Consider the following 12,991-nt stretch of genomic DNA (forward strand, 5'->3'; position numbering starts at 1 on the left):
TTCGCTCTCTCACTCTTTCTCCTTCCAAGACCTTCCCATATAGTCCAGTCAAGTCCAGTCCGTTCCAGTCCAGCACCACCCACAAAAAAAGACCAAAAAAAAAGATAGAAGATTCAAATTATACTCTTGCCTTCCTTCACACACACACATCTGCCCTCTGATCATTCATCTTGCCCACGCAAGGCACGTAAAAAAAAAAGAGAAGCAAACCAGAAACACAAAGTGCGCACGAGCAACTATGGATAAAAGAGGATAGATTGATAAAATGGTGGAAAAAAAAAAAATGACATACACATTAGATACATTGCAAAGAATATTACACTGAAAAAAAGACTGAACCTAGTCTCATGTAGGTAGGGAGGATCGGTGAAAAGAGATAAAAGGATAAAACCCACTAGGTATAAAGCAAAAAAAATTAGAAAAAAAAAATGAAAATAACACAAGATTGCAAATCTCCTGAGATTCGCTCTATTGAAGCAACAATTCCACATTTTGAGCAATATTCTTGCACGAGTCTTTTCACCTGCAGGTGCAAATGACACAGCATTACATACTCTTGCTGAAGCAAAAAAATTATATATATCAATCTTTTCTTTTGTGAACAAAAAAAGATGGATAATTTATGTAGAAGGAGAACCATATAAAATGCTGTGAAAATTTAATAGATTTGTTGCTGCGTCGAGCAAATATCCAGTCTCGTCTTGAAAGCCAATGGAATCTGATCATAGCAATTATCAACAAGGCAGTCAGTGACGGCGTTGAAGTAGGCGGCCGAGCAAATGCAGCCGAGATCATTAGGATCGCAGCCAGCCACCAGCAGCTTTGAATAAAAACACGATTGTCCGCACTCGTTCATGCCGGCAGACTTCATCTGCGCAACAATATACTTGGCCCCAGCCGGTGCTGGCGTGTATGCAATCGAAGACGAGGCAACAGAGCTTGATAAGCTTGCCGATGCTGGATACGCATAACCCGACGAGAATATCCCGCCAGAAGATAATCGCGTAGAGGACAGCGAGTATCCGGACGAGAATCCGTCGCGCTTGTAGTTGTGAATGTCGAGTCGCTTGGCTAGATGCGGGTTTGCGCCAGGCTGCACGTTGAATCTGACGCACTGCGAGGTGGCTAAATTTTGAGCAAACGGCAGCTCTTTAGTTGTACATTGTGAATATAAGCAGCCATACAGAGCAGACTGATATGACTCGTCGCGGCAATAACATTCAGTGTCGTCTCTGCTACACGAAGATATAATCTTTGTGTTATCTAGACAGGGTCGGAAACAAGCTATATTAAGAAACAGTCAGCAGTCTAGTTTTTTTTTAACTTTTTTTTTTGCCAGCTTTTAATGGACAATCTCGCCGTTTGCACGTCTTTCACAAATTTGAGGAAACGATTAATATCGATAAAACCATTACTGCCTAAAACTGCCAGACTTGGCATTAGCAGTTAAAGATGTTGATTGGAATGTTGCTATCGGCTCGACCCGAGCACACAACACAAGACCCTCTTTTTTTTTTTTTTTTCTTCAGACCTATCAACAAAAAAAATTGAAAGATAAATTGAGTAAAAAAATGAAAGAAAAAGAAATTGCTGAGAATATTAGGAAAAAAATGAGAGAAATGAGCTGTGTGAAGAGGTCGAGATCCGAGGCTGGCAGTAAAACGAAAGCGGTTGGCTGCACGGGTTTGGAAAACCCCTGTGGTGACGTGCACTAGTGCAAGAAAAACAAGACGACGAGAAAAGTGCAAACAGCGAGAGAACCCAGCAAATCAAAAGAGAAAAACAAGGAGAATACGCACAAGGAGCATCTGAAACTGCGGCACAGAGCACAATAGCATATGATAGGAGGAGGAGGAGGGCGAATGCACGATTTATTGACGGCATGGTTGTGTGTGGATGTGAGTTGATAGCGAGAATATGATGCACGACGACGGCGAAACTGACGCAGGCGAACGTGGTAGAAAAGGTAGAAAAAGATGATGCGCGACCAGGAGCAGAGAGTCTGAAAAAACGAGCGACAGAAGAGGAGGAGGAAGAGGAAAAGAAGAAGGATCCGGGCGTGAAAAACTTGATAACAAGTAATCAGCAGCGGCGAGGCAGTAGATAGAGCGGGGCACTGAGGCCGGCGGGGGTCGGTGAATATTTGTAAGGGCTGATGATCCCGACGCGGAGTTGATGCGAAAGAGCAGCGCTGTGATTGATAAGTACGCGTGGGCAACGTGGGCGAGGAAGAACGGAAGGAAGAGGATGGCGGCGTAGGGAAGAAGTAGCGCACACGGCGGCAGCGGTGCGCAGTGCGGCACCAGGGGCTAGGGCTGATCTGGCCTCCAGTGTCACGCCAATGTGAATGGATGACAGAGAGGACACACATATGTCGGCACATGATAGCCCTAGCCCTGGCCTTTGCGGTACCGGTACGCGCCCGGTTCGTACCTGCCAAATATCTATTCCCATTCTGCACGCTCACCAGTCGCAGTCCGCGATAATATTTGCGTGTAAGAAGTCGCAGCACCAATGGTGTTCTCGCGATATTCTTCTGGAAAATGCTCTGATCCAAATCCAGGCGCAGACAGCGCGGTAGGAGACTGGTAGGAGACTCAGCAGCCGCTCAGCGCTAGTCCGTACTTGGTATAGCGCTCCAGCCGTTTACACAAGGCCTGCACACACTGGTGCGGCGATCTTGACAGCACTTGTACGAGGTGTTTGTACGTCACGTGACTGTTTTTACTGATTCTTAGTGCTCGACACTGGCTGCATAGGATGTACTGTAGACGCTGACAGATTATGAGGTGTTATACAGCAGTCGCAGCAGTCGCAGCAGTGAGTAGTGCATGATATCATTGTGGCAGCACGGCTGCCGCCTAAACGAAGCTTGACTCTTAATGTTCGTGCTGCTGGAGCTGTACTCCCCCTCAAAACCGTAGAGACAGAGCGACCAAAAAAAAAAAAAAAAAAAAAAAAGTCCGTATCGAGGGCATACAATAACTCTCAGTCTGTATTAGGAACCCACAAAACTCAAACTACGACTTCTCTAGTCTGGATTAAGCAGAAGAATTCTCAATCAGGCAAAGATACCGATGAAGGAGTGGTTGTCTCCGGGTCTTGGCCCCTGCTTTGTTGCCGTGCTGTCATATTTCTGAACGATTAATATTTTACTTTCCAAACAGGTGAAAGTATTAACAATTGTCGCTAGATCATCGACCGGTCGGCGCTATTCGGAGAATGTAGACTAGAGCTGCTGACAAGTGTCGACGAATGTTGACAAGTGTTGACAAGTCACCTTGTTTCTCGGCAACCTTCCGACCCGGCATCTCGGTGAGATTCCTGCTCTAACCGTATCAATACATTCTAGTTCCTTATTTATCGATTGCAGGAAAGAAGTTGCATAATTGTAGCCGCTCTGCTTGGCTTGGCTCGGTTCGCTTCACTTTTTGCTGTTCGTACTCTACGATCTTTTCAATCCAATCCGCAGCACGTTCTCATAATATTAATTATCAGTCTCACGACAGTATTCAGGTCAATTCCAGTCATCTGCTAATCACCACTATTGATTACACTCTTCACCCGTCTCGACGCACAACAGTCGGCTCCGCCTTTCGCCTTGGCTAGCGCGGTTCCTAGATTAAACGTCGTGTGCGTTGCGCGGTGCCTTGCTGATCTCAACCGTACGCTAGTATTCTTCTGCTCTAGTCTTTTTTTTTTACTCTCTGTCTTTTGTCTGGTTTTCATCTGTTTATCTTTTTGATTTTTCTTTTTTTGGTGAATGTAGCCAATAACATGATGTCAATAGAGCTTTGTAGTTACTGTCAGTCAATAGAAGCTGCTGGACTCGAGCACAAAAACCCATCCTCATCCACTTTGCTCTCTTACTCTCTTGCTCTCTTGCGTGTGCTCGCATTACTTCCTTGAACTTTATACACTCTGCATGCAGTGACCCTTCTAGTTTGCTCGTGCTTCCTTGCTTTCATTTTAACAATCAACCGAATCTTATCTTTTCTCATTTTAAAATTTACAAAAGTCTTGCCGAGAGCAATTAAGCGACCATTTTTGTTGCTGTGTTTCCACGTCGCTGTGCTGCTGTGCTGCTGTGTTGCTGTGTTGCTGCCAGCCCTTTTATATATTTACATCTCCACAGATTTTAGTATCATCTAGTAGTACTAGTCCCGCCAAGCGAACACAATTATAAATTGCTATGCATATCTGTTTACGTAATATGATAATATCTTTCATATCAAACCGCTCACTGGTCCGAAGCTGCAAGGCAGAAGCTACGGACCTGCACCAGGTGGCCCGGGCAATTTCACAACGTCTCGTACTCAGGTGTACTCTTTTCATTGTAACGGCTAACCGACCACGCTAAGTGCTGGCCTCTGGATCATTTTGTCTCTTTCTGTTCTGTTGTGTGCTGTTAGTGTGTTTATTATTGTTACTGTTGTTGTTGTTGTTGTTGTTGTTGTTGTTGTTGTCGTTGTTGTTGTTGTTGTTGTTGTTGTTGCGTGGTGTTGCTTTTTATTGTTCGATCTATTACCTTAGCTCATCTGATTTGATAGTAAAATGACCCTATTTATTTAGAGTGAATTGGTCTCAAATGCTGTGCTATCTGTCTGCAACAATTTCATCATCATGCATGACGCAGATATCTCTCAAGCGATAAGCAACCAATCTCCTCTCTTATTCATACTTTCGATTCGCTCATTATTTTACGCAATGTCAGAAGGCTGAGTGAATCTAAAATGGCGCTCATCCCTTTCTGTCGTGATTGAATTTAATCAGAATAAACTAAATCCACAAGTTTGGATTGCAAGTAATTTGCAAATAAAACACCGTAAATTAAAGCAGACACGCAGACTTGTTTTCTCGGGCTCTTGCGGCTATTCTTCTGGCTTTGGCCGTTTGAATATGCTTTTTTCCCTTTAATGTTTCTCCTCTTTCTCCTTGTTGGAGAAAATGCAGAGATTTCTGAGTTAAGAGACTATTAAAGGCGTGAGATAGATGTTGGTCTGTTTGGGTTTCGCTTCGCTAATCTCTGTCAATAGTCTTCTATCCAAAAAGATAATCTATTCTATAATTGAAATATGTTCCCATACGGTTTCCAAAACTAACTCTATCTGTATTTATCACACTGAGTTTTTTTTATTTTTTTATTTGCAAATGCAATCAACATTCCCCCGAGATCCTAAAAGAGAGATAATCGTTGAACCAACGTCTCATAGAACCGAAACCTGAACATCAGAACGAATGTCGATTTTATTGTTGATGATACACATATTCAGTATTACTATATGAAATTTCTTATATATTAAATTGTTCATGATTCCCCACGAGCCGACTTTCAAACATACTACTCTACACGGTGGGAATACAGCAACGAATTTCTGTTTGCTATTTACTTTTTTATCGTCAAATTGAAATGACTTTCAATTCATGGTTTGCCTTTCTGTATAGACATCTTCTATGCTGCGAGTTTGAAGAACTTTAGAATGACAAGAAAAGGAAGAAATACTGAATGGTGCTCTTTACACAGCAATGCCGAGTAAGTTTTATAATTCTCTATTTTTCAATTTCAATTGCAATAAGCGATTTTTTAGTTACCTTGAAATACGAAAACTAAGCAGTTAGTCAGTATGATTTATCCCAACGCTCGTCCCATCTTGCGATCAACATCACCGTTGAGATTTCCTAATTGTACGAAAGTAGGCAAGAGTCGAAAAGGGAGTTACGATTCAATCAAAGTACCACATACAAAGTGTTCATTACTCCATCTTTTCTACATACTCGCTTGATCTTACCGAGGTTTGACCTTTGCTTTACTTTATTTTACCACCGATCTTTTTCAGCGGGGAATGCTCGCTAAATAGTGACACCATAGTGACACCATTCGCAATATTAAGCTGTCCATCCGATCTGCGGCATTGAGAGAATTGAGTTTAGTATACTGCCTTTTATGTCGGCCGACGTGGAGACGTCTTGGCGAGATCTATTCATAAAATTGTCGGCAAGGCAAGATTTCCAGTTTTTAGTTCACCAGTGTTTTGTCTCGATATAGAGTTTTACTTTGTATTGCTCGAAGATGTAGACGATTCCTCGCTACAGCCTATTATTATTCAACATGGATATTTGACTTTGGCTTGTCGGATAGAATGACAGCGCGGCGGGTTCACGTCATTGCCGAGGACATCATCGCTCAGTGTTGATATTGTAGAATATCAAAGCTCATGACTGCAAAGACTTATTTTTTCGGCTAATAGGAAGACCCCATCGTCAGTTAATTCTATTTAGACAATTTAAATCTATTTCACTTAAGTTATGCGTGTTGAAGACAGCGTAGATATCGTGGGCGTCGAATAAATATCATTTAAATGAAGCTGACGGTGATCGTGACTTTGAGGCACCGATTTTGCTCTGCATCTTCGTACTCTACTATCCGTTAACTTTTTTAAATTTTTTCCTATAGTGATCACTAGACCTAATATATAGATAAATATAAAAGAGGGTACACTGAGGAATTGCAACTATTTCTGCTCTTTCGAAAACTTGTTCGGAGATAATCTTAAGAACAAACAGCTAGTTGATCTTAATTCCGCGGCGACGACTAGATTGCATCTTCATAAAAGGCTGTCGACGTATTTATAAATCCTTGCCTTTAAAGCGAAATCAAAAATAGTTATAAAATTCAAAAGATAAGATCAATCTACTTTTGCCTGATACATTGAAAGATGTCGTCATCGACTGGCTGACATCCACATCTAAATATATGACATGAGACAAAGATTGGTGGATGGATTGGAAGAAAACAGTCACCCGCAACAATTGTGGATGACAGTACCTGTCTCCAAGTCCAGTATTATATAATCAAATAGCACAAAAATATACCGATAAAGTAAATAAAAACGAACGGCTGAAAAAGACGAAAGCGAGCGAGTACTTCAATAACTTAGTGTGGCTTGGCGGAGCGAGCCGTTCAATAATAGCTCCTATAAATATTCAAAGTAGCAAAAGATGAAATGATTAGAATGCTGTGATTTGTTATATATCGTTTGTAAAAATCTAAGGATCAAATAGTTCTTTCATTTGAATATCTTATACTGTCAATGGAACTGGTCAATGTATTGAAAGTCCTACAGATAAACAGCGACGAGGTAATCTCCCTCTGTTATTGATGACGTATCTTGACTGTTTAAAACTTTGTTTTGAGCCTCTCTCCTTTGTCAGTTTCATTATGCTACTATTTTTTTCTCGCCGACTCAATTAATAGTAATAAATTCTTATTTTAAGCTGTAACACGGCTTATATTTGTAGTTGTATATGGTACTGTATGTACGCTGACCCTCATGGTCGATTCTATTTCATTCTGATCTGTGTTGTTGCAGGCTACGGGATCTAGTAAGCAACGCAACTGCTGTTATATATAAAACACTTGTAACTTCATTTACTTCTTTTCTTTCTTGTCTCGGCCTTCTCCCGCTTCTTCGTCGCCTTCATACTATAGGGCCCCGGCAAATTCAGGTTTGCAACTAGTTCACTAGGCAAATACCGATGCGCAAGTCCATACACCGTATTCTTTTCCGAGATAATTCTCTGCCGCTGCATCAACAAGACAACATCAGCCTCATCGATCGTCTTACGCGATGAATGCTGCGCGTAAGCTGTCAAATCCGCTGAAATCTGTTTGAAAAATAATTCAGAGGCAGCTATAACTGCGTTTAAACCGTCGGTAGACGATGGTAAAGTCGAAAAATTCTGGGCCAGATCTTTGATTAATCTTTTTGGCAGCGTATTTGCCTCTTGTGGCGATTCTTGAAGAAGACGTCGTAAGGCAGTTGACGGAGTCCGGTTGGAGAGGACTCGTTTGGTCTCGAATTCTTTTTGCAGATTTGCCGTGTGTAGTCTTTCTGTTATATCATCATCTTGATAATTACGATCAAAACTTGCGTCTGCAAATGGATTTTGTTGAATATCCAGGTCACTAAACTATTAGTAGTCTTTTTCGTAGTAACGTCAGAAAGAATTAAATCAACTCACAGTAGAGTCTCATCTTCAGGCGGTCTAATAACAAACGGAAGACTTGTTTCATCAAATTCTTGTCCACCGCCAACACTAACCCGATTCCGATCCATACTCAACCTAGGCTCCAGCGTCAAGCGTCGCGGAAGCTCTATACTCATGTCTTGCTCATCTTCATTCATCAGCGATATTCTCGTATTGTCAAGTTCGATCCGTTCTTCTTGTTCGTCATCAGAATTTTTATAACTCGCAATCGACTCTAGAGCAATCGACTCTCTGGCAGATACCAACGAGTTTCTATCCAACACGCTTGTACTACTACGACTACTCGCAGCCGAATCTTTTCTATTTCCCAGACGACTCTCGTCATGTTTGTTTGTCAAAGGCCTCTTCAAAATTCTACTCAGAAGCCGCAGATCATCTCGCGGCGTCAACTTTCGCTGTTGTATTCCACTCCGTCTTCTGTCGCGATCACGTCCGGGAGTAAGTACATTGTATCGTCTATTCGCCGTTCGTGCATACGGAGTACGTGAGATTGGCGTGCGATGCGTCGAGTATGACTTTGGGGTTGATGTTGCGCGGAGAGGTGTCGCTGCTGACGTTGAATCCACTACATTCACCAAAAGTAAATATATATCCACTCTCTTGTCTCTTTCTTTAGCAAAGGACTCCTAATGCGGAGTAAAATTTACTTACTTCTTCGACGTTAATTCTCCCTGTTTGAATCCTGCGAGAGTGTATGAGCATCCAACGCGAACGACGCGCGAGATCAAAACAAAAGGTGCACATTCAAAGTTTCAACTCTCGTATTTAACCTAACCCAATACAAAACAACTTTGGTTGGGAGTTTTGACCTTTTTTTTTTCGATTGCCTAAATTAATATTCAGATCAGCTACAGAAATATTTACACAGAGAGAAAGCGAAATGGCGAAAACGGCAGTACTGACAAAGACTGCAAAACCACAAGTCAAAAATGTAACTGATGCAGACAGCTTAGATGATGGGTTGCTTTATGATATGAATGATACTGCGTTCGCCAGCGACGACGAGGGTGATGGTGCCGTTGCGATCTCTCCTAATGATGTTAATGACGACGGTGATGCTGTTGAAGAAGGAACGACGAAGTCAAGTGAAGGGGCTAAGGAGAAAGAAGAAGAGAAGAAATTGCAGATTATCAAGAAAGCAGAGAAGCGGAAACGAATGAAAGAACGTATGAAAGAAAAGGTAGTTTTATGCTGCTCTTTCCTCTACAAATTCTATAATGAAAACTAATCGAATTACAGAAACGGCAAAGGATGCAAACTGAAGTAACAGTGAAAACTTCAATAGCAACAACAAGTCCAACAATCATATCCGACTATTTTGCAAAAAAGGCGCGTCTTTTTTTCCCCGAATTATCGGCAGTCGAAATAGATGATCAGTGCGTTGTGAAAGAAAATCAGATTTTGGATATGGCAAGCTGGAATTTGCCTAGAGATGATTCTCATTTTGAGAAATTTTTGTTAAAAGGTGAGACGCTATCTTCGATTGTTCTAAAGAAATTGAGAGAGAAAAAGAATTATTGACTAACTTATTTTTTTGAGTAGCTGCCAAACCGCGGAATTTGACTGAAACACCAAAGAAAAAGGGATCTCCATACATTTTGATTCTTTCAATATCTGCAATTCGTGTATGCCAAGTTCGGAGGTTTGTTTCCTGGTTTTTTTTATATTTATATTTTGACAAGAAGGATCATGGACTCTAACTTTGCAATTTAAAGAGCGATACCGAAAACCATTAAATCCGCCAAATTAATTTCAAAAAATAGTATAGCATCAGACTCTACCTTCCTCTCCAACTCATCGTACGTATACCAGCATCATTTCTCTTCGAGACACAAAACTAATTCAGAAAAAAAATAATAGTCTTTCAGCGGTATTAAGCACTCCAGAACGTCTGACTACAGTGTTAAATCGCGCAGCAATTTCACTTGATAACCTCGAATTGGTCGTTATAGACAGTTCTTTTTTGGATTCCAAGGCTAGGAGTGTGATTGACGATGTTGCCGAGACTTTGAGAACCGTTAAACGGTTGACTATTGAAGCACCCAATGCGAAAGTTGTGCTTTATTAAGGAACTTTTTTTTATATAGATAGCTGGAATTGGTTATGCATACACTGTAAAATATGATGAAAATACAGACCCGACCAAACCCCTACACCGAACCGAAGAAAGCAAAATAAAAACCATACAGAAACACAAACAAAATCGAGCATAGATAAAAAAGTGTAATCACATATGAGCCAAATTCATATCAACGACCTCGTCATTACCCATTTGCAAAGACTGCTGATCAAGCACCTGAATCCGCTCATCCAACCACGCAAGATCCTCACTCGTCACGGTATTGTCATCTGCTAAAAACTCCAACCATGAGGGTAAAGTATTTTGTCTTGCAACCTGAGAATACGAAGAAGCCTCATTCTCAACCATTACACTACCATCAAATGCCGGTTCATCGACATTGGTCGCGACCGAAGACGCTGAAGAAATTTGTCGAGAATGGCAAATCCCGTTACTTATTTCATCGGCATTGTCTGCCATCTTGAGTTGTTCCAAGTGCCATTTTCGTCGATTTATAATCTCGGATGCGACATCAGCAAATTCATTGGCAAGATCGAGTAATCGTCGAATGACTCCCGTGCTAGCCTGCTTATTTAACTTTCCAAGTTCAGTAGTGATATGCAGTAATGATTCTAAATCGGCATTGTCCTTATCAAGACCGGATCCGTCGTCAGCAATAGCATTAAAGACACCGAAAAACGGTGCAAAAGGTTGAAATACTAAAGCCCACGACGCAGCGGCTTCCTTCGCGCGGTCATTTGGCAACTCGTCCAGCATTTTCCTAAATAGTTTTAACGCGTCCCGACTTACTCGCACATAAATCTCGCGCGACTCATCCGAGGATGAAGAGTGTAACCGATGGATCATCGTCAGGCAAACTCTATGCGCATAATGTATTTCGGTCGTCAAACTATCGGCAAGTTGTTCGCTACCGGGATGATTTGATATGCGAATACAGTCTATCCACGCCAAATTATTTTGCAACAATAGATCGGCGTCGGCGTGTAGTTTGTCGACTACCTCGCCTCGTCGGCGCGTGCGTGCCGGGTCACCTTTGGCGCCTAGCGCAGCTAGTTCGGCTTCGGCAGCGGCCGAATACAGTCGTGTATAAATCGCGTCATACATAAACGCAATCTCGACTGATTGCCGATATTTATTATACCCAAGCGATGCCAACTCCGACGCCACGAACGGTCGCGCGGGTGGAACTGAAAGTGTGCATTCCCTAGTTTGGAAATTAGGCGACCGACCAAACGTCAATGACATAGTTTTATCGAGCGCAAAGCATGACCAGAATAATCTCGACCGTTCAGCTTTCGGATTCATAGAGTCAGAATATACCATTCCGGCATCGACACCAACAGACGCCGCGCTGTCGGTGTATGCCGGAGCGGCTGATAACGAGCCTGCCTCGTGCAGTTTCAGATCCAGACAATGGCGCGCCGCGTGAGAGATGATCACCCAGCATAGACCCGGGTTATACATTTGCTTGGCAGAAATAGCAGCTAAAAATAACGCTTGAATATTAATCAACGACGGCACAAATAAGACTCGCACATCACGCAGTATCATGAATATATTCCGATAAAGCAGGTTCTCCATCATCGTGCTTTCCTTTTCTGACGTTTTAGACGGTAAGTTAGTGTGACTAAGGGTTTGAATCATCATATATGATGCACAGGCAAGTTTCTGCGTGGAATGCTTGTTCTGAAGGAATTCGGTAGTATAGGCCGTCTTGCGGATTGCTTGCGCGAGTGGTAAACTGATCATAGCGTGCGCATGCACGATATTTTCAACATAATCTAACGATTCTAATCAGCTTTTTGTCCATCAGCAACATCAATAAACATAACCATACAATCTAAAAGCTCAAGTCCACTTTCCTTATCCGGTAACCAAGGACTATGCGATTCAATAGCCAATCGATCAGCTACTTCGTCAGAAAGTCCAATCGACGGACTTTGTTCAGCCAGCACACACGACCAGAACATCAACGACTTTCCACCATCAAAGGCCTCATGCATTTCCACCGGCACACCACTCGAGCCTACAAGAGATGAATCTCTTGGAGAACCATCCATTTCGTGTAATTGCGACTTGATTCTCGACACTAAGTCGGCACTAGTTGCGTCGCGTTGCGATCTATCGTTAGGACTTCGTTGACCTTGCTCTAACAACACTGCTAGTTGCTCCAAATGATACTTGATCTGCGTCGATCGTTTGTTTGATTCCGAGCTACTACTCGCAGACGCAGCTGCTGTCGAGTATAGCGTAATTGCATGCGAATCGTCCCCACTAGATGCCGCTCCACATGTCGACGACAACTCACCAGCAGATTCTACCCTCGACCGCAGCAAAGATGTAGATTTTGAAAAATGCGACATAGATATTTCTGGAGGAGGCGGTATAGGTCTTGTCGATATCGAGTCCGAAATACATTGCTCAAGCGACAACGACGACACGCGTCGTTTGCGTTTCTTGCGCGTCGAGTATACGCAGACCACTGAGCGTAGTGTGCACTGTAAACATGGCTCTTTGCGATCACATTTGATTTTCCTGGATCGACATGAATCGCACTACTGCCAAGTCAATCAATGATAGCATCAAATCATTACAGGATATAAAACATACAGCGCGCGTAGTCGAGCTCTCGTCATTTGCGGTCGATCCTGTAGCCGGAGCAGCAGATATTTTGAAACTCATTTCAGTTACTCTTTCAATAAGAAACAGAATCAGAAACAAATGAATACAAACAGGTATACGAAGTAAAGATTCACAAAGGTCATACAAGTCAAAGATCTTCGAAGAAGACTCATAAAAGTCCGCGGAGTTTTGCGTGCGGCTCAGTCTTCTCCTGCCGAGCCGCACGTGCAGAAGTTGACA

The 12,991-nt window shown here is 42.4% G+C and overlaps 4 protein-coding genes across 4 annotated transcripts; 1 reads left to right on the forward strand and 3 right to left on the reverse strand.

Annotated features, from left to right (window-relative positions):
• Window positions 1-574: 574 nt before the first annotated feature.
• Window positions 575-1,983, reverse strand: V2V93DRAFT_79185 (uncharacterized protein). The gene is made up of 2 exons (XM_066912792.1): window positions 1,800-1,983; window positions 575-1,284 (listed from the first exon to the last, which is right to left on the reverse strand). The coding sequence occupies exons 1-2, from the start codon at window positions 1,882-1,884 to the stop codon at window positions 659-661; spliced, it is 711 nt and encodes a 236-aa protein (XP_066763809.1). The 5' UTR covers window positions 1,885-1,983; the 3' UTR covers window positions 575-658.
• Window positions 1,984-7,126: 5,143 nt separating this feature from the next.
• On the reverse strand, window positions 7,127-8,985 carry V2V93DRAFT_374664 (uncharacterized protein; the record flags this gene model as incomplete). The annotated part of the gene is made up of 3 exons (XM_066911293.1): window positions 8,701-8,985; window positions 8,023-8,614; window positions 7,127-7,966 (listed from the first exon to the last, which is right to left on the reverse strand). Coding segments are annotated over exons 1-3 (1,130 nt in total), but the record flags the coding sequence as incomplete, so codon positions are not given.
• On the forward strand, window positions 8,815-10,202 carry V2V93DRAFT_374667 (U3-containing 90S pre-ribosomal complex subunit-domain containing protein). Its single transcript, XM_066911294.1, has 5 exons — window positions 8,815-9,229; window positions 9,289-9,514; window positions 9,592-9,691; window positions 9,765-9,848; window positions 9,910-10,202. Exons 1-5 carry the CDS (start codon window positions 8,930-8,932, stop codon window positions 10,115-10,117), a joined length of 918 nt encoding a protein of 305 aa, XP_066763811.1. The 5' UTR covers window positions 8,815-8,929; the 3' UTR covers window positions 10,118-10,202.
• Window positions 9,962-12,963, reverse strand: V2V93DRAFT_79630 (uncharacterized protein). The gene is made up of 3 exons (XM_066912794.1): window positions 12,740-12,963; window positions 11,967-12,684; window positions 9,962-11,910 (listed from the first exon to the last, which is right to left on the reverse strand). The coding sequence occupies exons 1-3, from the start codon at window positions 12,809-12,811 to the stop codon at window positions 10,277-10,279; spliced, it is 2,424 nt and encodes an 807-aa protein (XP_066763812.1). The 5' UTR covers window positions 12,812-12,963; the 3' UTR covers window positions 9,962-10,276.
• Between the last annotated feature and the right edge of the window lie 28 nt (window positions 12,964-12,991).

Source organism: Kockiozyma suomiensis (assembly GCF_038497685.1).
Source record: "Kockiozyma suomiensis strain NRRL Y-17356 unplaced genomic scaffold V2V93scaffold_14, whole genome shotgun sequence".
In the NCBI taxonomy this organism is placed as follows: Eukaryota; Fungi; Ascomycota; class Lipomycetes; order Lipomycetales; family Lipomycetaceae; genus Kockiozyma; species Kockiozyma suomiensis.

Excerpts from the sequence above, each read along its gene's own strand:
- V2V93DRAFT_79185 (XM_066912792.1), bottom strand. The coding sequence starts at position 1,884 with ATGCCGTCAATAAATCGTGCATTCGCCCTCCTCCTCCTCCTATCATAT. Across the intron at positions 1,285-1,799 it reads CGCAGTTTCAGATGCTCCTT|CTTGTTTCCGACCCTGTCTA; the intron begins GTGCGTATTCTC and ends TTCTTAATATAG.
- V2V93DRAFT_374667 (XM_066911294.1), top strand. The coding sequence starts at position 8,930 with ATGGCGAAAACGGCAGTACTGACAAAGACTGCAAAACCACAAGTCAAA. Across the intron at positions 9,230-9,288 it reads AAGAACGTATGAAAGAAAAG|AAACGGCAAAGGATGCAAAC; the intron begins GTAGTTTTATGC and ends ATCGAATTACAG. Across the intron at positions 9,515-9,591 it reads TGAGAAATTTTTGTTAAAAG|CTGCCAAACCGCGGAATTTG; the intron begins GTGAGACGCTAT and ends TTTTTTGAGTAG.
- V2V93DRAFT_79630 (XM_066912794.1), bottom strand. The coding sequence starts at position 12,811 with ATGAGTTTCAAAATATCTGCTGCTCCGGCTACAGGATCGACCGCAAAT. Across the intron at positions 12,685-12,739 it reads AGAGCTCGACTACGCGCGCT|TGCGATTCATGTCGATCCAG; the intron begins GTATGTTTTATA and ends ACTTGGCAGTAG. Across the intron at positions 11,911-11,966 it reads TGGACTTGAGCTTTTAGATT|ATTATGTTGAAAATATCGTG; the intron begins GTATGGTTATGT and ends TAGAATCGTTAG.